The 24,561-nt window shown below is 54.7% G+C and overlaps 1 protein-coding gene across 5 annotated transcripts in view; it reads left to right on the top strand.

The window, feature by feature from the left end:
* Positions 1-20,918, top strand: part of NADK (NAD kinase) — a 29,063-nt gene extending 8,145 nt beyond the window's left edge. For 3 of the 5 annotated variants that reach the window (XM_054444479.2, XM_054444488.2, XM_054444470.1), the window contains exons 2-12: positions 6,418-6,636; positions 9,861-9,944; positions 14,652-14,781; positions 15,367-15,475; positions 15,630-15,715; positions 16,649-16,751; positions 17,428-17,582; positions 17,742-17,841; positions 17,917-18,074; positions 18,476-18,558; positions 19,093-20,918. In XM_054444479.2, the coding sequence (XP_054300454.1) occupies positions 6,458-6,636; positions 9,861-9,944; positions 14,652-14,781; positions 15,367-15,475; positions 15,630-15,715; positions 16,649-16,751; positions 17,428-17,582; positions 17,742-17,841; positions 17,917-18,074; positions 18,476-18,558; positions 19,093-19,246 (1,341 nt within the window). In that variant the 5' untranslated portion in view covers positions 6,418-6,457 and the 3' untranslated portion in view covers positions 19,247-20,918. Of the gene's footprint in view, positions 1-624; positions 680-6,417; positions 6,637-9,860; positions 9,945-11,000; positions 13,562-14,651; positions 14,782-15,366; positions 15,476-15,629; positions 15,716-16,648; positions 16,752-17,427; positions 17,583-17,741; positions 17,842-17,916; positions 18,075-18,475; positions 18,559-19,092 lie in introns of those variants that run through there. The other 2 variants (XM_063660308.1, XM_054444497.2) reach the window with 2 other exon arrangements.
* Positions 20,919-24,561: the final 3,643 nt, after the last annotated feature.

Genomic DNA, 24,561 nt, shown 5'->3' on the forward strand with positions numbered 1-24,561 from the left:
TAATCCCAGCTACTTGGGAGGCTGAAGTGGGAGGATTGCTTGAGCCTGGAAGGTTGAGGCTGCAGTGAGCTGAGATCACACCACTGTACTCCAGCCTGGGCAACAGTGGGAGATCTTGTCTCACAAAAAGACAAAAAAAAAACACAAAAATTTCCAGTGCTTTCTTCTAAAAAGTTTTGTAGTTTTAGTCCTCACATTTAGGTCTATAATCCATTCTGAGTTAATATTTGTATGTAGTATGAGGAAGTGGTTGGGCTTCATTCTTTTAGACGTGGCTGTCCAGTTGTTCAGAACTATTGGGTGAAAAGATGATCCTCCTCATGTTGAATCACCTCAGCACCTGTCAAAAATTCATGGACTCATGTGTGTGAGGGTCTGTGGCGTCTACCTTTGGGCTGGCCGTCCTGTTTCCTTGATGTGTATGTCCGTCTTGATGCTGCCACACTGTCGGGTTCCCATAGTTTTTCAACAAGTCATGGACTTAGCCCTCCATGTTTGTTCTTGTTCAAAGTTTTTTCAGCTGGTCTAGATACTTTACATTTTCATGTGAATTTTATCAGCTTGTCCTTTCCTTTAGAGAAGCCTGCTTGGATTTTGATGGTTGTGTTTGGGTAACATTTGCAGATCAATTTGATGAAAACTAAGATCTCAATATTGAGTCCTCCAATCCATGAACATGGTATGTCTCTCCATTTATTTAGGTTTCCTTTCATCTCTGTCAGCAATATTTTGTAGTTTTCAGTGTGCAGTTCTGACATGTCTTTTACCAAATATATCCCCACATATTTTATATTTTTAATGCTATTATCGATCATATATATATGTATATATAATTTTTTTTTTTTTAAGATGAAATTTCACTCTTGTTACCAAGGCTGCAATGCAATCTCGGCTTACTGCAACCTCCACCTCTCAGGTTCAAGTGATTCTCCTGCCTCAGCCTCACAAATAGCTGGGATTACAGGCATGCGCCACCATGCCTGCCTAATTTTTTATATTTAGTAGAGACAGGGTTTCACCATGTTGGTCAGGCTAGTCACAAACTCCTGACCTCAGGTGATCCACCCACCTCAGCCTCCCAGTGTTGGGATTACAGGCGTGAGCCACCACACCCAGCCATAAATTATATTGTTGTTATTATTATTGAGACAGAGTCTCACTCTGTCACCCAGGCTGGGGTGCAGTGGCACGATCTACGCTCACTGCAAGCTCCGCCTCCCGGGTTCACGCCATTCTCCTGCCTCAGCCTCTTGAGTAGCTGGGACTACAGGCGCCCGCCACCACGCCCTGCTAATTTTTTGTATTTTTAGTAGAGACAGAGTTTCACCGTGTTAGCCAGGATGGTCTCAATTTCCTGTTGTCTATTGCTAGTATATAGAAATACAGTTGATTTTTGTGTGTTGAATTTGCCTCCTGAAACCTTGCTAATAAACTCACTTATTTGTTTTTCTACATAGAAATGTCATGTCATCTGCAAGTACAACTTCACTTGTTCCTTTTCTTATTTTGTTTAACAGACCTACATTCTATGCCAAACCTTTTCTGTCACTGTACCTTTTATTTTTTTCTTATGTTACTGCACTGGCTGTGGCCTCTAGTATAGTACTCAATAGGAGTAGTTATACCAGACATGTTTTTGTAGGTTCTGGTTTTCATTGAATTTTTCATGTTTTTTTTTCTTTTTTTCTTTTTTCTTTTTATTGAGGCAGAGTCTCACTCTGTCACCCAGGCTGGAGTGAGTGGTGCGATCTCGGCTCACTGCACCCTCCACCTCGTGGGTTCAAGCAATTCTGTTCTCCTTCCTCAGTCTCCCGCATAGCTGGAATTACAGGTGTCCACCACCACTCCAGGCTAATTTTTTTGGTTTTGGTTGTTTTTTTTTTTTTTTTTTTTTTTTTTGAGTGCTGGGATTACAGGTGAGAGCCACTGCTCCCGGCCCTTTTTTTGTATTTTTAGTAGAGCCTGTGTTGGTCAGGCTGGTGTCGAACTCCTGACCTCAAATGATCCACCCACCTCAGCTTCCCAAAGTTCTGGGATTACAGGTGTGAGCCACCGTGTCTGGCCGAATTTTTCATGTATTTGGATAACACACGGGTATGTCTTTTTTCTTTTTTTTTCTTTTCATTTGAGATGGAGTCTTGCTTGCTCTGTTGCCCAGGTTAGAGTGCAGTGGCACGATCTCAGCTCACTGCAACCTCTGCCTCCCAGGTTCAACGAATTCTCATGCCTCACCCTCTACAGCAGCTGGAATTACAGGCATGTGCCACCACACGCAGCTAATTTTTTTTTTTTTTTTTTTGAGACAGAGTCTCGCTCTGTTGCCCAGGCTGGAGTGCAGTGGCGCGATACCGGCTCACTGCAAGCACCGCCTCCCAGGTTCACGCCATTCTCCTGCCTCAGCCTCCCGAGTAGCTGGGAGTGTAGGCGCCCGCCACCACCCCCGGCTAATTGTTTTTTGTATTTTTAGTAGAGACAGGGTTTCGCCATGTTGGCCAGGCTGGTCACAAACACCTGACCTCAGGTGATCCGCCCGCTTCGGCCTTCCAAAGTGCTGGGATTACTGACGTGAACCACCACACCCGGCCTGTACTTTTAGTAGAGACAGGGTTTCATCATGTTGGCCAGGCTGGTCTTGAACTCCTGGCCTGAAGTGATCCGCCCGCCTCGGCCTCCCAAAGTACTGGGAGTACAGGCATGAGCCACCACATCCCGCCTGGTATGTCTTAAGCTAGGAAGATATTGACCCACTGGGGCAGTACTGTCAATTCTCGCTAAACATTAGAATCTTCTGGGGAGCTCTTTTAAAGTGCCAGTGCCTGGGCTGTACCTTCAGGTTCTGATCATTCGTCTAGAGGGCACGTAGGAATTGGTATTGTTTGAAGCTCCTAAGGTGATTGTAAAATGCAGCCAGAGTGAGAACCAGCTTTTTGGGTATTCAGAGAACCCCTTGACTTTGACCTTAGCATAGGGCCCACAGTCTTGTGTCCATAGTTCCTGAACTTTCCTTTTGCCCACCTTGCCATCATCTCACATATCTTAGTTGTTTTATTTAGGCTGCTGTAACGAAGTGCCACAGGCATGGGGCAGGGGGCGCATAAACAACAGAAATGTTTGTTCTCACAGCTCTGGAGGCCAAGAGTCCAAGGTCAGGGTCCCAGCTAATTTGGTTCATTGTAAAGACTCTTTCTCACTGTAATGGCCATCTTCTCTGTGTCCCCACATGGCTTTACTTTTGTGCCCAGTGAGGGTGGGAACAGAGGTGAGGAGAGAGCTCTCTGGTGTTTTGTTTTGTTTTTGAGACAGGGTCTCTTGCCTAGGCTGGAGTGCAACAGCACAATCACAGTTCACTGCAAAACCTCAAACTCCTGGGCTCATTGATCCTCTTGCCGGAGCCTCCAAGTACCTGGGACTACAGGCATGTGCCACTGTGTCCAACTTTTTTTGTTTTTTGTTTTTTGTTTTTTGTTTGTGTAGAGACAGAATCTTGCTATGTTGCCCAGGCTATCCCTGAACTCCTGGCCTCAAGTGATCCTCTTACCTCAGCCTCCCAAAGCCCTGGGATTACATGAGTGAGCCACCATGCCTAGCCTGGTGTCTCTTCTTACAAGGATGCTAATTCTGTCTGATCAGACCCCACACTTATGACCTCATTTTTTCTTTTTCTTTTTCTTTTTTTTTTTTGAGACGGAGTTTTGCTCTTGTGGCCCAGGCTGGAGTGCAGTGGCACAATCTCGGCTCACTGCAACCTCTGCCTCCTGGGTTCAAGCATTTCTCCTGCCTCAGCCTCCCAAGTACCTGGGATTACAGGCACCCACCACCATGCCTGGCTAATTTTTGTATTTTTTAGGGACAGAGTTTCACTATGTTGGTCAGGCTGGTCTTGAACTCCTGACCTCAGATGATCTGCCCGCCTCAGCCTCCCACAGTGTTAGGATTACAGGTGTGAGCCACCGTGCCCATTTAACTCCTTTCTTAGAGGCCCACCTCCATATTCAGCCACACTGGAAGTTAGGGCTTCAATGTAGGAATTTGGGGGGATTGCTGGGTGCAGTGGCTCAAACCTATAATCCAAGCACTTTGGGAAGCCAAGGCAGGAGGATCACCTGAACCCAGGAGTTTGAGACCAGCCTAGGCAACACAGAGAGACCTTGTCTCTACAAAATAAAAATAAAAAATAAATTTGGGGAGGACACATTCACTCCATAATGCCACATTTATCCTTTTTAATGCCAGACTCTACCTTGTCCTGAGTTTATTAAGATTTATCTTCTTTAATGAGAAGGTATGTTTGGCTTTATTTTGTGTGTTTAGCCTCTATTGAGTGATTTTTATTGTTTCTGTGCATGGCCCCTCTTCTGTTCTTCTGAAGCTTGTTTTATTCTATTTCTGGCTTTATTGACTTGAATGCTCAGTTCATGGTTTCCCATGGGTTTTGTGATGCAGCTTTGATGGGATTGAACCGACCTTGGCTGCATGTTTATGTCACCTCCACCTTCTGGGTGTTCCAGGTGTTGGGTCTGATCTTCACTTTAATCCCTGAGTTGCTTAAGAGAAAGTTCAGAAACTTCCAAGTGGCTGAGGGCTTTTCTTTGTTTCTATTTTTATCTCTTCCTGGTTTTATTGTATTGTGGTCAGAAGATGAGGTTCTAGGCTGGGTGTGGTGGCTTACGCCTGTAATCCCAGCACTTCGGGAGGCTGAGGTGGGCAGATCATTTGAGGTCAAGAGTTCAAGACCAGCCTGGCCAACATGGTGAAACCCCATCTCTACTAAAAATTCAAAAAAATTAGCTGAGCGTGGTGGCGCACGCCTGTAGTCCCAGCTGCTAGGGAGGCTGAAGCAGGAAAATCACTTGAACCTGGGAAGCAGAGGTTGCAGTGAGCTGCGATCACACCACTGCACTCCAGCGTGGGTGACAGAGTGAGACTGTCTCAGTAAAAAAAGATGAGGTTCTAGGCCAGGCATGGTGGCTCATGTCTATAATCCTAGCACTGTGTTGGGAGGCTGAGTTGGGAGGATCACTTGAGGCCAGGAATTAAAGACCAGCCTGGGCAACATAGCAAGACCCTGTCTCTACCAAAGGAAAAAAAGTTAGCTGGACATGGTGCTGTACTCCTGTAGTCCCAGCTACTTGGAAGGCTGAGGTGGGATCCTGTCTCAAAAAAAAAGAAAAAGAAAAAAAAAGGTGAGGTTTTCTATCCTCACCAGTTTTCTTTGAGGCTTAATATTGGTCAGTTTGGTAAATATTTCATTGGCGCTGAATTCACGACGCAGGGCATGGAGTTCACAACATATCTGCTGGTTCCATTTTATTTGACAGCTTTTCTGGACTAGGGTATTTGAAATTGCACACTTTCTCTCTCATTAATATGACGTATTGTTTACGAGAAAGAGTCTGTCTTTTTTTTTTTTTTGAGACGGAGTTTCTTTCGTTCTTGTTGCCCAGGCTGGAGTGCAGTGGCACAATCTCAGCTCACCGTAACCTCCGCTTCCCTGGTTCAAGCGATTCTCCTGCCTCAACCTCCCAAGTAGCTGGGATTACAGGCATGCACAACCACACCTGGCTAATTTTGTAATTTTAATAGAGACGGGGTTTCTCCATGTTGGTCAGGCTGGTCTCAAACTCCTGACCTCAGGTGATCTGCCCGCCTCGGCCTCCCAAAGTGCTGGGATTACAGGCGTGAGCCACCGTACCTGGCCAGAGTCTTTCTTTTCTTAAGACAGGGTCTCGCTCATGGGCTACCATGCCCGACTAATTTTTTTTTTGCTAGAGAAGAGTTCTATGTTGCCCAGAGTGGTCTTGAACCCCTGGCCTCAACTGATCCTCTCTCTCCAGCCTCCCAAAGTGCTGGGATTACAGGCATGAGCCATCATACCTGGCCACACAGTGTGACTTCCTATTTTGTTATTTTTAAAACAATTTTTTTGTTAATATTATTTTACAGAAAAAATTTTAAGATGAAGTTTCACTCTCATCACCCAGGCTGGAGTGCAATGGCATGATCTCGACTTACTGCAGCCTCCACCTCCCGGGTTCAAGCGATTCTCCTGCCTCAGTCTACCGAGTAGCTAGGACTACAGGCGCCCACCACAGCTAATTTTTGTATTTTTAGTAGAGACGGGATTTCACTATATTGGTCAGGCTAGGCTGGTTTTGAACTCCTGGCCTCAGGTGATCTGCCCGCCTCCACCTCCCAAAGTGCTGGGATTACAGGCGTGAGCCACGGCACCCAGCCAAAAACCTGGAGTAGTTCTTACATATCTTTGCGATGGAAACAGTCTATTTTCAAAGTACTTTGGTAAATTGGACTTCAGCCATTTTTTCCCCTTGATTAAATGGAACATACGTATGTGTAAATTATTATTGTTTCATACATATTTATTTACTTTATTTACATTATTTATTTTATTAAATTAAGGCATCAGTGTTTTTCTGACCGAAGTTCTCATTTCCTGACAATGGAAATGGAACAAGAAAAAATGACCATGAATAAGGAATTGAGTCCAGACGCGGCTGCTTACTGCTGCTCGGCCTGCCACGGCGACGAGACCTGGAGTTACAACCACCCCATCCGGGGCCGGGCTAAGTCTCGCAGCCTGTCTGCCTCGCCCGCCCTGGGGAGCACCAAGGAGTTCAGGTACAACCAGGAGGGATGGTTCCTCTTTTTTTCCTCGTCTGATTTTATAATATTCTTTCTTAAAACGATTATGAAGAATTCTGAGTAGTCTGTGTCGATGCATCTGGAAGGTGAGGCTGGGTCCTTGCCCAGGTGAAGCTGTGCCCTTGAAGGGGGATCCTGGCCCATGGACACCTGCCTGGCGCACGTTCCCAGGTGCCAGCACAGGTGCAGGGTGCCACCGTGTTTCTTTATCTGTCTGTATCAGCACAGAACCATCTAACTGGCGCCCACATTGACCCTTGATGTTAGACTGAAGCGAACTTGGAGAGGAAACTTTTTTTTGAGACGGAGTCTCGCTCTTTCCCCCAAGCTGGAGTGCAGTGGCGCAATCTTGGCTCACTGCAACCTTCGCCTCCCGGGTTCAAGCGATTCTCCTGCCTCATCCTCCCAAGAAGCTGGGATTACAGGCGTGCATCGCCATGCCCGGCTAATTTTTGTATTTTTGTAGAGGCGGGGTTTCACCATGTTGGCCAGGCTGGTCTTGAACCCCTGACGTCAGGTGATCTGCCCGTCTCGGCCTCCCAAAGTGCTGAGATTACAGGTGTGAGCCACTGCGCCCGGCCTGGAAACATTTGCTCTACAGAAGTCACCGGGGTGTGAGGGGACATCCCTCTTGGCTCTGCTTGTTTTGAGGCGAAGGCTGGGGGGTTCTGCACTGTGGCGCAGGGCTGGTGGAGGCAGAGTCGTCAGTGTGGCCTTGGGCGGGCCTAGCCCTCTCACATGTTGGGCAAGTGGCTCCCTCCTGTGCCAAGAGTGCCCACAGTGCTCACCCTTGCACAATGCTGCTTGAGCAACAGCGCCCCAGGCTTTGCATGACGGTGGCCGCACTAGCACAGCTGTGATGGTGCCTGGGGATGTTGCTCTCGGTCCTGGTGACAGTAAATGTGGTGAGTTTTAGGTGGAAGCTTGCCAGAGCCAGCGCTGCCTAACACAAGGATCACGACTATCAAATGCAAGGGGGGCTTTTTGGTGAAAAATAGTCTTAGAAAGCATGTTGTCTTACCCAGTGAGATGGGAGGGCCTACGGGCGCCTCTGACTTGGTGGCAGCAATGGAGAAACAGGGTACTCCCACGTTTTCTGTCTACAAAGTCACTGCCTGAGCCAGGAGGCTACGAGCGCTGGTGGGTGCCTTCGTCCTGCAGGCACCACGTCACCACTCAGCTTCTCTCAGATGCCTCGTTGCCTTGTTGTCAGTGGGGGTCGTTGTCCTGTACCTCCAGGCCACCCCAGCACAGTGACTGCGCGAACAGAATTGCTTTGGGGTTTTATTTTTTTTTTCCTGTGGGTTCTTTGGCATAACGCACCATTTCTGTTTCATTCTGAACCTGATGACAGCAGCCCTGGGTCAGAGGTTGCCTCCATAGTGAGTGACAGGCGCCTTCAGGGTGAGATGGGGGAGGAGGTAGCCAAATACGCCCAAGCACAGCCTGTCCTTGGGAAGGAAACATTAAATCCCAATACCCACTTCAAGAGACATTGTTTTCCGCAATAATCTTTTCAGTTCTTAAGTAAGTAAAGTTCTTCTTTTGTAATGTACTTCTTTTTTTTCTTTTTTTTTTTTTTTTTGAGATGGAGTCTTGCTCTGTCGCCCAGGCTGGAGTGCAGTGGTGTGATCTCGGCTCACTGCAAGCTCTGCCTCCCGAGTTCAAGTGATTCTCCTGCCTCAGCCTCCTGAGTATCTGGGATTACAGGCATGTGCCACCACGCCTGGCTAATTTTTGTATTTTTAGTAGAGATGGGATTTCACCATGTTGGCCAGGCTGGTCTCGAACACCTGACTTGAGGTGATCCGCCCACCTCAGCCTCCCAAAGTGCTGGGATTACAGGCGTGAGCCACAACGCCCGGCTAATTTGTTGTATTTTTATGTAGAGACAGGGTTTCACCATGTTAGCCAGGATGGTCTTGATCTCCTGCCTCGTGATCCACCCGCCTTGGCCTCCCAAAGTGCTGGGATTACAGGCATGAGTCACCGCGCCCGGCCTGTACTTACCAGTTTTTAAAAGGCTGAGGTAAACAAGTCCATGACCACTGATGGCCACGCCTGTGTCACCTGTGGAGCAGCCCTCAGGGCACCACGGCTCTCCTGGGGTTGTCTGGCCCTGCGAGGCAGCGGAAAGCCATGCTTCTGCGTTGGGACTTGAGGATTTTGTTGGGCCGTTGCTTGGCCGGCTGTGTGCAAGTTTTCTGAGTGTGTGAAGGGACTGGGAGGCTCCTGGGCACCCAGGACGAGGGCAGCCTCAGCGCTGGACCCTGATGAGAGCAGGGGTCCTGACAGCATTCTCCCCAGGACACATGCGGCTGCCACAGCCCCTGGCTGGGTGATTTAACTGTGACCTGGTCATGTTTAAATCACTAGAAAAGTTGTTGAGCCGTTCATCCGGCGTCTTTTATTCATTCATTCATTCATTGATTCATTTTGAGACAGAGTTTCACTTTTTTCACCCAGGTTGGAGTGCAGTGGCTCGATCTCGGCTCACTGCAACCACCACCTCCTGGGTTCAAGCAGTAACCACTACCTCCTAGGTTCAAGCAGTTCTCCTGCCTCAGCCTCCTGAGTAGCTGGGACTGCAGGCACACGCCACCACGCCTGGCTAATTTTTCTTTTTTTAGTAAGGATGGGGGTTTCACCATGTTGGCCAGGCTGGTCTCAAACTCCTGACCTCACGTGATCCACCCACCTCAGCCTCCCGAAGTGCTGAGATTACAAGTGTGAGCCACTGCGCCTGGCCTACGTCTTTTTTATTGACATGAGTTGAGAGTGAACATTTGTGCTAGAATTTTAATCTAGACGATTTACAGATGAGATGTTGTCTAAGGTTTTGAGTCCCAAATGCAGATCTAGAGAGGGGTCCTGGGGAGACACTGAGGAATTCTGATCCCAGGCTGGCCCTGGCCCTGGCATTTTCCTTGTTTGGGCTGAAGCTCTCCCCGGCTTGGGTCATGATCTGAGGGGCGCGTGGGCATGCGTGCTTCTCACAGGTATCGCTCCAGTGCAGCCATGGACCTGGGCAGAACCTTCCAAGGGCTGTTGTGCGGCTGCTGGGCAGCTGCTGGGCAGATGGAGTTGGCATCTTTCAAATTGCATGTATGCCTTAGCGTGTAACCTCCTCTGTATCTGTGTCTGTCACTGCATGTCTGGTTTCAGGCCCTGGTGGCTCTGACACTGTCCTCTCCCCACAGGAGGACACGCTCTCTCCATGGGCCATGCCCGGTGACCACTTTTGGACCAAAGGCCTGTGTGCTGCAGAACCCCCAGACCATCATGTGAGTGCCGGGGGCCATGGGATGGGGGAGTCCTCGGGATGTGTGTGGAGTTGTGGGATCGCTGTGTTGAGGAGGATTCTAGCACTTCACCTGAGAAGTACATGTTTTAGGTCATTTAAACAAAAAGCCACATGGGCGTCTTCCCTGAACCCCCTGAGTGCAGGCATCCGAGCGGGGGCTCCCCAGCTGTGGCTTTTCCAGTGGCTTTGAGAAAGTGGACGGCAGGCGAGTCGGGGCCTGGAGACCGGGTCACAGCCCGTGGGTGCGGAGGCTTCCACATGAGATCCTCGGGCTGCTTTTTTGTTTCTTTAAGAGTGAGTGAGAGCTCTGGGGTGGGTTGCATTTGCTATTTGATGGTTCAGTTTGTCAACACATTCTGCCTGGAGGCCCGTCATAGTGTCATGGGAAAAACGCAACAGTGATCGATCTGATATCTGTGCTTTATGTGTAAAGAATTATAATCCGGGCTGGGCGCAGTGGCTCACACCTGCAGTCCCAGCACTGTGGGAGCCCGAAGCAGGCAGATCACTTGGGCCCAGGAGTTTGAGACCAGCCCGGGCAACAGGGTAAAAGCCCATCCCTACAAAAAACAAAAATTGGCTGGGCACGGTGGCTCACACCTGTAATCCCAGCACTTTGGGAGGCCAAGGTGGGCGGATCACGAGGTCAGGAGTTCAAGACCAGCCTGGCCAATATGGTGAATCCCCATCTCTACTAAAAGTACAAAAATTAGCCAAGCATGGTGGCGGGTGCCTATAATCCCAGCTACTTGGGAGGCTGAGACAGAGAACTGCTTGAACCCGGGAGGCGGAGGTTGCAGTGAGCCGAAGATCGCACCATTGCACTCCAGCCTGGGCGACAGAGCAAGACTCAGACTCAAAAAAAGAAAAATACAAAAATTAGCAGGCATGGTTGCACACACCTGTAGTCCCAGTTGCTCAGGAGGCTGGGGTGGGAGGATCACCTGAACCTGGGAGGTTGAGCTTGCAGGGAGCTGTGATTATGCAAAGTGCATTCCAGCCTGGGCAACAGAGCAAGACTGTCTCCAAAGAAAAAAGTGAGCACCCAGCCAGCCCTGAGAGTCGTATTCTGCACCTGGTAGACATCCTCATCGCCTCTTCCCCAGAGAAGCCTTTGCTTCTGGGACTGGTGCTTCAGCTCTCAGGCCTATGTGCAGAACGGGCTCTCTTCCTCTGTGCAGAACGGGCTCTCTTCCTCTGGGCAGAACGGGCTCTCTTCCTCTGTGCAGAACGGGCTCTCTTCCTCTGTGCAGAACGGGCTCTCTTCCTCTGTGCAGAACGGGCTCTCTTCCTCTGTGCAGAACGGGCTCCCTTCCTCTGTGTAGAACGGGCTCTCTTCCTCTGTGTAGAACGGGCTCCCTTCCTCTGTGCAGAACGGGCTCTCTTCCTCTGTGCAGAATGGGCGCTCTTCCTCTGTGCAGAATGGGCTCTCTTCAGGGCCTCCTTCTTCACGGAGTCGTGGACGCTTCACTTTCTGCAAGGGAGGACCATGCGGAAGGGCCGAGTGCTCCAGCGCGGGGGCTGCTGGGGACTGTTGACCAGAAAGCGCAGTGCAGCCGTGTGACACGGGGGCAGCCACTGCATGGCCCTTTGCTGACAGGCACCGCTGCCGTGGAGGCTGGGGGCGCACAGCAGGGATGGAGGCCCCAGCCCTGGGCTGTCTCCGAAATTCAGGTCCTAGGAACCATGGGGGAGTCATCCGAGGAGCTGCTCTGCAAAGTGTGGGCCCCGCGGCAGCGTGCGTCCCTTAGGATGGAAGTGACTCGCACTCGTGCTTTTGAGGCCCAGCCCTTTCAGTGCCACTGGTTCCTGGAGTGTCTGTGACCTGTCACTGCTGCCAAATGCCTGAGGCGGGGGGGGCCCAACCCCGTTTGCTTTCCCCCATCCAGTCCATCTGCAGATTCTGTCACTTTGATCCCAAAATATACAAGCAGCTCCCCTGCACTATTGCCCGGCTGACCTCCGCTGTGTGGACTCCTGACCATCCCTTCCCTGCACAGCAGCCACGTGGATGACCCAGAGCGTTCCACTGCCTTCCCGGCCCCGCCGTGGCCCTGTCCTGCCGTCCTGTGCTTGCTGTGTCCCTGGCACCCCACCGGGCCTCTCCCCCCGCTGCCTGGTGCCCTTCCTGCACTTCCTTGTCCTGGCAGAGCTGCTCCTTCGTCACTCACATCTCAGCCGCTGTCTTCACCAGCCGTCAGTCACTCGGGCCAGGGCGGGGTCACCGAACAGGTGCATGTTCTGCCTCAGCCCTCAGACCAGGGCGTACTCGGTGGTCCCCGAGCTGCCCGAGGTCAGACAGCCCCACAGGAGGAAGTGGTGGGTTTGTGGGGTAGCCTTGAGGGGCACGCATGGGAGCACCCATGCTCGGCCCCCCCATGGGAGCACGCTCCCTCTGGGCTCTGTGTCTCTGGGATCATAACCTCCCACTTCCCATCCCCGCTGTGGAGGGGCAGGGCTTCCCATGCATCTGAACTTCCGTCTTCCCTGATAGTCCAGAGCAAGACCCTGTAGGGGGGCCTGGCGAGGAGGGCACCCGCTTCCTGTTTTGTTGTCCAGGGAACTGGTGGGCCTGTGTTGTGGAGGTGCGTGAGTGCTCATGTGTCACAGTGTGTGTGGCCACCCATGTGTGAGACGGTCTCAGTCGGAGCTGGCTAGGCTTCACGCCACCCCCTGCCCTCTCCATGCAATACCCACAGCCGTGTATGCCTGCAAGGGCTGGTGTCCTGCTTTGCAGGTGACCCAGGAAGAGGTCGAGGCGCTGGTTTGTGGTCACGCAGAGTGGTGGGTGCCTGGGCCCATGTAGGACGCTGCTGCCAGTGGCTCTGGCTGGGCTCAGCTGAGCCTCAGGGCTGGAATGGGTGCAGGCTGGGCCACTGGGTCAGTGGTGACTGCGGGGACAGCAGGGGGAGCCATGTGCAGGGCGGGGGCTTTGCTGGCTGACCAGGCCAGAGGACTGTGAGCCACCTGCACACCCTTGGGCCGGAGCCAAGCAGAGTGACGCAGCGCAGCGGGCTGGGAGGGAGGGAACGCCCTTCCACCTATGGCCTGAGGGTGCCTTCCCTGGGGCCTGAGCGGTGGCTGGTGCAGTGCTGGGGCAAGGCTGGAGGCTGGGTACGTGGCCAGGTCTGAGGCCACGGGAACAGAGGGCTTGGTCCCACCCGGCTCAGTTAGGAGCAGGGAGCTGAAGTGTGGCCTCTTTGCAGCTGAACTGAGGACTTTTTTTCAGTAGGGATTAGGCAGGAGGACCATGTGACCAATGAGGAAACTGTGTTTTGTTTTGTTTGATTTTGATAAGTGTGGGAAGCCCTTTTGACTTAGTTGCTTTTACAACAACTTTACCAAGTCGCATCACAATTGTGTTTTGCTTTGAGTTTTGAGTAGGAAGAGCTTAGGCTTCTAGTGTGGGTGCACAGTCAGGACCATACCCATGGGGCGGCCGCGTGTTCACCAAGCGTGGCCTGGACGCTGTAGACACGCCGGCCGGCTCCCAGCAGGCAGGGGCTGCCTCGCGAGCCATGTGTGTGACCCGGCAGGTGCTGAGCTCGTAGGAGATGGCATGAGTGACCCCACGCCTCCCAGTAATGCCCGCGCAGGGTGAGTGCCGACCAGCTTCCAAAGGTCACGAGCGATGGGCTGAGGTCTGTGGCCCTGTAGCTGCCATCGGCGTCTGTGTTGTGGTTCTGGGGGTGTTAGTGGGACGGTCATACTCCCGGGGAGCTCACTGCCGGGAAGAGCCATGGCAGGCGGCAGCTTTCTTGATTGGGCAACTTGGAACTAGCTGGCTGGCGCGGTGGTATAAGAACTTGTCCTTTGGGGCTGAAGACAGGCAGTGAGCGCTGACCACGGTGGCCAGCCCCGCCGCGCCCTCCCTTGGCTTCTGGGAACAGGAGCAGGCTCCGTGGTGTGTGTTCCCGGTTCTGGGCTGGGATGTTTTCTGTGGCTAACGTGGTAATGGGAATCCCACCGGGGCGGGCCCTGCCTGTGGAGAAACCCCGGGCACAGTGGTCGGGGTCGGAGCCAGCAGAGCGCAGGTGGCTGTGTCAGGGCTGCCACGGACTTTGAAACCTGTGATTTTTACTGTGAGAGTGAGTGAGGTTAAAGTCGGTTCATGCAGGGAGATAGTGAGCTGTGTGCAGGGCGGGAAGCGGGTCCTTGAGGGGTCCTGGGCTCCCGTGGGGCCAGAAACTGTGTGCAGAGGATCCTAGGGACAGAGTCACTATGTCAACTGGTTTGGGTTTTCGTGGGGGCCTGAGGAGGGCATCAAGCAAAGAGTGGCCCAGCCGTGGGTTTTCGTGGTCATTTCTGCCCCACCAGCGTCACTGAGGAGCCAGGCAGGCAAGTGGCCGGGAGCTGTGAAGGGCTGTGGTGCGTGCACTTGGGTCAGCGTGGTGCCCGGGTGGGGGTTGTGGGCCTGAGCCTGCGTGTGATGGGCCAAGCAGGTGAGAGGTGGTCACTCCGGACCCTACTGACCCCTGACCCTATCTCTGTGGCCAGGCCTCCGGCACCAGGTGGCTGGGGGTGCCGGTGCGACCCTCGGCCCTGCGAGCTCGTGGCCACCAAGCACGTTTCTCTGGGAGGTGAAAACACCTTTTTAAAGATTTTTTTTTTTAATTTTCTAAGTCATACACCTTTTCTGCAAGAGGGAGATCACAGCTGGTGTGAACTCTTTTCTCCTCCCCTAAAGGCACATTCAGGACCCTGCGAGCCAGCGGCTGACGTGGAACAAGTCCCCAAAGAGCGTCCTTGTCATCAAGAAGATGAGAGATGCCAGCCTACTGCAGCCATTCAAGGAGCTCTGCACGCACCTCATGGAGGCACGCGGGGCATGGGGGAAGGGGGCCTGGGGTGCACATGGAGTTGGGGGGGGCCTCCGTCCACATCACCGCCCCGTGAGACCATGGAAGCCACCTCAAGTGCTGGGAAACGGCTGCTTGTCTGGAACTGGGGACCGAGCGGGGATCTGCCCGGTGTCTGGGTTTGTGTGTGCTGCCATGACAAAGCACCAGACTGGGTGACCAACAATGAGCTGGTGGGCTCGTGGCCCTGGAGGCCGGGAAGTCCGAGATCAAGGGGCCACATCTGACGTGGGCCTTCCTGCCGTGTCTTCTCTTCAGAAGAGCTGGCGTGGGGGTTGCGGCGCGCAAGAGCCAGGAAAGCCACTCCCGAAATAACAGCCTTAGTCAATTCCTGAGAGGGGGCCCCCTCCGCCCAGTCATCTCTTAAAGGTCCCGCTTCTTCATCCTGGCGCGTTGGTGATGAAGTTTCAGCGTGAGCGTGGGAGGGGCGGGTATGCGGGCCACCATGCCAGGTCTCTGATGACAGCACCCGTGAGTCGGGAACCTCCCTGCAGGAGGGTGGGGTCTGCAGGTGGAATGAGCAGGTTGGCACTTTGCTTCCAGGAGAACAACATGATCGTGTATGTGGAAAAGAAAGTGCTGGAAGACCCTGCCATTGCCAGCGATGAGAGCTTTGGGGCCGTGAAGAAGAAATTCTGTACCTTTCGAGAAGGTGGGCTGTCAGCAGCTCTGTCCTTGGTTTCTCCAGCACAGTTCCTTGCCCCATTGGAAGCTTCTGGCACTGTTGCCCTCATCTGGTGTCTGCGCACTGCGCCACAGAGGGGCCACTGTGTGACGGCCTCTTGCTTTTGCTTTGTGTTTCCTAGATTATGATGACATTTCCAATCAGATAGACTTCATCATCTGCCTGGGGGGAGACGGGACGCTGCTGTACGCTTCCTCGCTTTTCCAGGTGAAGCGCTGACATTTCCAGACCCGCACCAGATTCTAGTCTAGGTGCTGCGTAACGCGGGGTCGCAGTCTAGGTGCTGCGTAACGCGGGGTCGCAGTCTAGGTGCTGCATAACGAGGGGCTCGCAGTCTAGGTGCTGCATAACGAGGGGCTCGCTAGCGCGGCTTCCATTACTTTTCACCCCTTTATGAGAGCAGTCACCTATAGCGGCCAGCACTGAGGCCCATGGTGGCAGCCTGGTGGGGCGCAATGGTGGGGCCAGGGGCAGTGTGGACACAGTGCTACGGCTAGGGGTGGCCAGAGCCCGCCTGGGACAGGAGGGAGTGGCGCAGGGCGGTGGGTCCCGGGAAACGACCTCGCCTACTGGCCCATCCCCTCTGGGCCTCCCTTGAGCTCCTCTTCCTGGTTTCTCGGCAGCACAACTCTCCCCTGGGGCTGTAGGGCCACATTGTGTGGGGGACCCTGGCTCTGCCCTTGGCCCACTGCATGTTGGTGACACCGGAAATGCCCGCAGCCCGCCCTGCTTTTCTCCTCTCTCCCCATTAGCACCTGTGGGGCGTCAGACTCTGACCCTGAGGCTACCTCCCACCCGCCCTCGCTGGCTCCCCCGCCCTCCATGCCCAGCAGAGCTCTGACCCCGAGGCTGCCCTCCACCTGCCCTCGCCAGCTCCCCTAGCCCTCTGTGCCCAGGGGGCTGCTCAGCCCTGCCACCTTTGTTCCTCACCAGCTCCCCACACCAACCTTGGCCCTGGTGGCCGGGCCCACCCTGGCCTGAGACGTCCCCCTCTGCTTGTCCACATGGCCAGTCCCTTCTGCAGAGGGTCAGGGATGCTGTCCCCACAGAGCTGGGTCCCTCCCAAGGTGCCAGTGGAAAGCTGGGTGGTGCGGGGGGTGCACGGCGTGGGCGCTGAATGACCTCTCCATCGGCTCACAGGGCAGCGTCCCTCCGGTCATGGCCTTCCACCTGGGCTCCCTGGGCTTCCTGACCCCATTCAGCTTTGAGAACTTTCAGTCCCAAGTTACTCAGGTGATAGAGGGTGAGTTGGAATGTTCTGGAGCCCACAAGCAGCTCTGATCATGGCGCTGCTGTCTCGCTTGGTTGCGGGGGGTTTATTTTTATTTAATGATGCATGGAGCAACATTTAAAGGTTTCTAGATTCAGAGATTTCTAAATCTTGAGTGGTTCAAACCTTTTTTACTGACACTGAGAAGTTTCAGCAGATCACAGGTTGAAGCTGCCATGTGTGTTGGGCAGAAGTGAGCTGATTCTCACTCTCAGAAGGCACAGAAGTGTCGGCCGGGCGCGGGGGCTCACGCCTGTAATCCCAGCACTGTGGGAGGTCGAGGCGGGCGGATCACGAGGTCAAGAGATGAGACCATCCTGGCCAACACGGTGAAACCCCGTCTCTACTAAAAATACAAAAATTAGCTGGGCGTGGTGGTGCACGCCCGTAGTTCCAGCTACTTGGGAGGCTGAGGCAGGAGAATCACTTGAACCTGGGAGGCAGAGGTTGCAGTGAGCCGAGATCGCACCACTGCATTCCAGCCTGGGTGACAGAGTGAGACTCCATCTCAAAATAAAAAGAAAAAGGCACAGGAGTGTCAACTTGGGAGAAGAAAGAGCCCTCTGACTCCCGCTGGCCTCCCTGGGCTGGGGCCCCTGACCCCGCTGACCTCCCTGATGCATGCCCTCTGACTCCCGCTGGACCTCAGGGAACGCAGCTGTTGTTCTCCGGAGTCGGCTGAAGGTCAGGGTGGTGAAGGAGCTCCGGGGGAAGAAGACGGCCGTGCACAACGGGCTGGGTGAGAACGGCTCGCGGGCTGCGGGCCTGGACATGGATGTCGGGAAGCAGGCCATGCAGTACCAGGTGAGTGGAGGCGCCTCGGCCTCGGTGAGGGGCCCAGGGTGGGGGGACTTTGGTCCCAGGGGCGAGGACCTTCTGGAGAGCCCGGCTGGGTGAGACGGGGGTGTCTGCGAGCTGTGCGGCACCCCCTGCCCTGAGTGTGCAATGCTGTCGCCACTCCAGGTCCTGAATGAGGTGGTGATTGACAGAGGCCCCTCCTCCTACCTGTCCAACGTGGATGTCTACCTGGATGGACACCTCATCACCACGGTGCAGGGCGACGGTAAGGCCCGCAGCGCTGTCCTGGGGCCCTGAGCGTCCCTCGGGCGGGAGTGACGCCTGCGCCTGTCCCTGTCAGGAGTGATCGTGTCCACCCCGACGGGCAGCACGGCGTATGCGGCCGCGGCCGGGGCCTCCATGATCCACCCCAACGTGCCGGCCATCATGATCACGCCCATCTGCCCCCACTCGCTGTCCTTCCGGCCCATCGTGGTCCCCGCAGGGGTCGAGCTGAAGGTCAGAGCCAACGACGCTCCTTTTCCGGTTTGTGAGTCATTTGACCCCGTGCAACACAAAGCCGGGACCTAGCACCCCGCTCTGCCGTGCTGGCTCCAGCCTCAGACGCGGCCTCGTCATCCTAGGGCCATCCCGTGCCCCCTCAGATGCAAGCCCTCCCTTGCTGGTGCCCGAGATCTGTCCATCAAGGTGCTCAGGGCCCGGGTCTGAGGGGCTTCCTGCCATTGTTGGTCTCTGGCGGTGCTGAGCTGGGCCGGTGCCTGTAGGACGTGCACTCCACCGTCCGCAAGGCAGGGTCAGAGCTGCCCAAACTTCGGCCTCTGGCGAGCACTCAGGGGTGGGTGCCTAGAAGCGTCCTCCCCACAGCTGGGGGCCCACACCTCTCCCTGCTTGACCCTCAGATCATGCTGTCACCTGAAGCAAGGAACACAGCATGGGTGTCCTTTGATGGACGGAAGAGACAAGAGATCCGCCATGGAGACAGGTGTGGGCTGCATGCCGGGCTGGGCACTGCCTACCAACCTCCTCCCCGGGCCAGGCAGAGCCTGCCCTCTTGGGGTTGGCCTGTAGACACAGCTTGTCCCCTAGAGCACCACAGGGCCTGGGTCCCGGGTCCCTGGGTCTTGCAGCATCACAGTTGGGGCACCCGTCCTGGGGGCAGCGGGTTGCATATGGTGGCACATGCAGGCCTGGCCCCAGCAGAGGCCTGAGGGTGTCCCCCCTGGCACTGCTGCCCACCCCTGCATGAGGGCTGCCCTCCCCCACCTCCTGGGACCTCACCCCTGAGGGCCCTGGGGCAGAGTTTGTCAGTTCCCTGCACCGTCCCCTCCAGGACCTGGGGTGGCTCTGTCCCAGCACCCATGGGGCACCGCTCAAGCCTGCCTTGGGGAGGGGCTGCCCGGCCCCTCAGGAAAAGAGTCCTGGCCATTCCCAGGGAGGGAGGGAGGGAGGGAGGGTTCTTGGCTGGGGGTGGGCCTTTCTGGAAGCCCTGGCTCAGGCTGCTGCTCTCCCGTCCCAGCATCAGCATCACTACCTCATGCTACCCGCTCCCCTCCATCTGCGTGCGGGACCCCGTAAGCGACTGGTTTGAGAGCCTCGCCCAGTGCCTGCATTGGAACGTCCGGAAGAAGCAAGCCCACTTTGAGGAGGAGGAGGAGGAGGAGGAGGGCTAGGTCGAGCCCCTATCCAGGCCCGAATCCTTCCGCTGCCCTCCAAGCGCCCTCTGGGGAGAGACCAATCTGTGTGTGTCTGTGACCGCCTGTCTCAGTGGCAGGGCCACTTCCTTCCTGTAGCTGGGTTAGAGCCTGGGTCTGCCTTTTGTCCAGATCAGCTGTTTTTTTAACATTTTAAGTCTGACTTTTTTTGCATTTCTAAAGAAGTGTGAGAAATGGGCTGGGAGTGCTTCTGTCCTGCTGACACCCCGCGGTGGGTCCCTGGAGCGCGGCCTCCAGCTGCCGCAATTTCCATGCCAGGATATTTTTCCACAAATCAGTCGGTTGAAATTCAGAGGAGTCAGAATGACTCGACCTGTCCTTCAATGTTGAAAATAAATGTCTCAGCCAAAAACCTTCCTTGAGCTGCGATGCTTTTCCCCTTGGCCTGCACCTCTTCCCCTAAAACTTCTGCAGGGAAGCCCCTGGCAGAGGCGCCGTTGAAAGCATGGTCTTGCCGGTGGCTGGCAAGATGGTTTTGTTTCTGGAGAGGGTTGGATGCGTCCCCTGCCATCCAGCCCTCCCCGCTTGAGGCCAGCACTGAGTCTGGGACCCTCAGCGGGAAGGGGGCTGGCATCACCAGCGACCCACACGTTCCTCACGTAGCTTCTGCTCCCAGGAAGGTGGTTTAAATCCTGTATATACTTTTTAGAGATTCTTTTAAACTTTCTGAAGTGCTTATGTACATACTTTCTTGTACACACTTTTGTGAAGATTTCAAGGGGAAGGGAGTCGTCTGCCATTAAATGTTTACATTTATGTTCTGCAAGACGCTGTCCTCAGGGACCATTCGGGGACCATTCTGTTCAGTGCAATCCTGATGGTCCGGGAGATGAGGATTTCCGGGGCTAGTGATCGTGATCCCTTTTATTTTGCAACTGTAATGAGAATTTTTGACACTAACACAGCGAGGGACTCAACACGCTGATTCTCCTCCTGCATCTCCAGTGAGTCCCCAGCCTGCCCAGCACCAGCCGCTGTGGAGCATGTGGATGCTGCGTGCCCCGGTGCCCGCGTCTTCCATGGGCACAGGTGTGTGGAGGCCGTGGTCAGACCCTGGTGTCCTGGTTACTGCTGCCCGGGTGTCTGTTTTTTGACTAACTGCTCTCTGAGTTTTGCACATGAAGTTGCCCTCATCTGCTGGAGATTGATAAGAAAAGGAAGGCACAAGACGTTCTCTGCCCGTGAGGAGCTTCCCGCAGCCGCCTGGCCCAGTCTGGGCACATTCTCCGAGGCATGTGTCTCCCTGCTCACCCCTCGTCTGGGCACCTCAGCATCTGCGGACTTGAGCGTCTAAAAACCCCGAGTGTGATTCTGGGCAGTGGGCCTGGCTTGAAGTCCGCCGTGACCCTGGGCACAGGAAGCCCAGCCGTGGGCTTAGGAGGAGAGAGGGACCAGCGCCCAGCGTTAGGGCTGGAAGACAGCAGTGTTCAGAGTTCCAGTCACTCATCTGAACAAAAAAGGTGTGAACTGGGCTCTAAAGCAGCGTGAGACGGGAATGATCTAGAAAACTTTGGATTTTTGAAGTAAATTTTAATGTTTCATATTAATTTCTTGAAAATTTATTAAATGTCATTGAAAGCCTTATTACGATTTTCAGATTCTTTCAATAAACAAGACTTGTAGAAAATAAGCTGGGTTAGTAACAGCTTTCTTCTGACGCCGTGGAACCAACAGAGGGGTTGGGCAGGGTCACCCCCATTAAATCCTAGCCCCAAAATCCCCATCCACCGAGTGTGGGGCTGGCAGGGCGTCCTCCCCAAGGGGCTGTGTGGTGCCCCAGGGGCTAGGGGTGCCGCTGCCTCTTCTGGGCAAGGGGGGCAGTGCCCTGGCGGGGGTAGGGGTAGACAGAAGGGACTCAAACCCTAGGGGTGGTGTCGACTTGGGCAGGCTGTGTTGCTCCTGGAAGAGCCACTGAGACCAGGGGGAATTGAGTCCCTGCATTCTCGGGGCCAGCAGGGCTGGAAGGGCCCCTCCATCCGGGCTGCCTAACAGGGGCAGCCGCAAGCCAGGTGAGGACCCGCTAGCCCCTGGGCCCAGCCTGGGCACCGATATCGGCCTCCCTCCCTCCACTGACGTGGTCTTGCGCCCCCCAACCCCTGCACCCCACACCGTCCCTGTCGTCCTAACAAGGCCCAGATGAATGTGGCTCAAGGCTTTGCTGGGAGCCAGTCTGCACTACACGCGTGCAAGTCCAGGAGAGACCAAAACGACCACCGTGTGGACACCTGCGCCTCCAGCACCCTGCCCCGTTTTGGGGATGTGAAGCCTGGGCTGTGGGCCCTGCCCTACTGACCTGCAGCGCCTCTGCCTCCCCGGCCTGGAAGAGGCTGTGGATCAAGCCTAACCTTCTTGGCTTTCGGGAGCAGAAAGGCCCCAAGACATCCTCAGGGGCTGCCGGGCTCAGGCTCTGGGGCATGGAAACCTTTTCGAGCCTGAAACGGCGGCATCCAGGGTCCCTGCCAGGCCAGTGCCAGCCTGCACCCGGGCACCTCTGTGCTGGGCCCGGCACCCCCACCCTGCCTCCCACAGCCATGGTGTCTCCTCAGGTCAGGTCCAAAGGGGCTGCAGCCAGGCCCAAAGACCCAGCCCAAGTCCCATGGCTCCTGCGGGGTCTGGGTGAGGCCTGTCCTGCTGGGACCCCAGGAGGCTGCGACCCTGGAGCTGGAAGTCTGGTTGGGGGGTAGCAGGGTTGGGGGAGAGCAGGGTGGGGCAGGTACAGGGTAGAGAAGCCAGCTGGAGGAGCCCAGGGAAGGCTGGCGGCGCTGGGGATGTAGGGGACGGCAGGAGCTGGTACATCACCACGTGGTTCAGCAGCTTCCAGCACATCCTGCCCCAGAAGGATCTCGGCCAGGGCATGGGCTGCCTTCAGGGTCTGGCGACACCAAGGAGCCGAGGCAGGTGGTAAACCGAGGCCACAACCTTCTTAGGAGCCTCCACAACCAGGGCACACAGCTGAAAGAGGAACGAGGCCCCTGTGGAGAGCAGGGTGGCCAGGACAGGTGGTGCCCAGTGATGGGCGGTGGGGACCCGGGAGCCACAGAGGAGCCGTTCAGCCACCCCTGTGCAGGAGGCACCTGGGGCCTGTGCTCAGGACTCACCCAGGGCTACCCCACGCCCACATCCTGCTGACAAGCCCCCAGGACCAGCATCCCCACCCAGCTGCTCTGCGTAGACGGCACAGGAGGCCAGACAAAAAGATGGACAAACACACACGTAGATTCACACACACACAAACAGACACGCCACACAGAAAAATATGCATGGACACCACTGAGACACACAGACACCACACACTCAGAGACACACACACAGACACATCACACAGAAACATATGCATGGACACCACTGAGACACACAGACACCACACACTCAGAGACACACACACAGACACATCACACAGAAACATATGCATGGACGCCACTGAGACACATGCAAACACCACACACTCGGACACAAACGCACCACACACACAGACACACAGAAAAATACACATGGACGCCACTGAGACACACACACTCAGAGACACGCAGTGCGCTCTGGGAAACAGGACGGTTCCTCCAAACCAGTGAAGGGCCCAGGAAAGCATGAGCGGCCCTGACATGTATGGAGGGTCCAAATGCTGTGGGAACTTGCCCGTGAGTGACCTTGGCCTGGAGAACTCCCCGGCCTCAGTTTCCCCACTTGCTGAGGACAAATTGCAGGGGCATGAGTGGCTGCTGCTCCCCTACCTCTGCACAGGTGGCCGAGTGGCCTGCAGGCTGGGTCTCCAGGTGGGGACCCTTCCCTCTTCCTCCCCACCCATGGGGCCTTGGCACAGACCTCATTCTCTGGGGCCTCTGTTCACAGCCCACACTTCCCTGCTGTCCTCAACGCCCCTTGGGAAACTTCAGCTCCTTTGGGCCGGCAGGTCTCACCCTCCCTCCCCAGCGGGAGCCCAGACCCAGACTGAGGCTGGCTGGGGTACATGGAGGAGCCTGTGGGCCGGGGGGACCCAGAAGGGGGCAGGACAGAGCTAGCCATGACTGCTTTCCTTCCTGCCTTCTAGAAGATCATCCAGGCCCTGAAGGCAGAGGAAAGGAATCCCACGGCCCATGGGCCGCTCAGCCTGGGTAGACCCTGCCCCGAGGCCAGCAAACAGCAGGGAAGCCCAGAGAGGCTGTGTCGCAAGAGCAGCACAACCCGGAAGGTCCCAGTGAGCCAGGGATGCACTTTGGAGGCGGGGTTTGCACAGCGCCTGGACCCATCAGTCTCCCACACAGCGAGGGCGTCCTGATTCCTAACCGACTCCACATCATGTGGATAGAAATTCATTAATATGCATAACAAATGACTACATGCAAGCAGGAAAACATTTGCAATAATACAGCAGGTCGATGTTCTCAACTAGGAAAACATTTGCAATACAATAGGTGGATGTTCTCAATACAGACAAAGCTCATATAATTGACACAAAACATTAATAGAAAAATTGTCAAAGGGCAGAAACCGATGACTCAAGGAAGAATATAAATAGCTAAGAAGTAAATGATCAATAATCAAACTAGAACATAATCAAAGAAATTAAAAATTCAAATTAATACACCACTCCCAGGCAAAATAGCAAAGAGAAGTGGGGCAGAGTGGCTCACGCCTGTAATCCCAACACTTTGGGAGGACGAGGTGGGAGGTCCTTCTGGGGAGAGGAAGAGAGGAAGGCACACAGGCTTCCCAGACACTATTCCAAAATCATTAATAGGCACACCCCAGGCCCAGCACGGTGACAGCCACCTGCAGACCCAGCTACCTGGGAGGCTGAGGCCAGAGAGTCCTGAGTTTGAGCCCAGCCTGGGCAAAGTAGCGAGATCCCCCATCTCAAAAATAAAATAAAATTCATGGTTCCTCATGAAATGTAAGGCTTTGCTATAAAAATTTTGAGAGGCCAGGCACGGTGACTCACGCCTGTAATCCCAACACTTTGGGAGGCCAAGGTGGGTGGATCATGAGGTCAGGAGTTCAAGAGCATCCTGGCTAACACGGTGAAACCCCGTCTCTACTAAAAATACAAAACAATTAGCTGGGCGTGGTGGCGGGTGCCTGTAATCCCAACTCCTTGGGAGGCTGAGGCAGAGAATCGCTTGAACCCAGGAGGTGGAGGTTGCAGTGAGCCGAGATCGTGCCACTGCACTCCAGCCTGGGCGACAGAGTGAGGCCCCATCTCAAAAAAAAAAAAAAAAAAAAAGAAGGCTGGGCGTGGGGTAGCTCACGACTGTAATCCCAGCACTTTGGGAGGCTAA

This window comes from Pongo pygmaeus, chromosome 1, assembly GCF_028885625.2.
Source record: "Pongo pygmaeus isolate AG05252 chromosome 1, NHGRI_mPonPyg2-v2.0_pri, whole genome shotgun sequence".
NCBI lineage: Eukaryota > Metazoa > Chordata > Mammalia > Primates > Hominidae > Pongo > Pongo pygmaeus.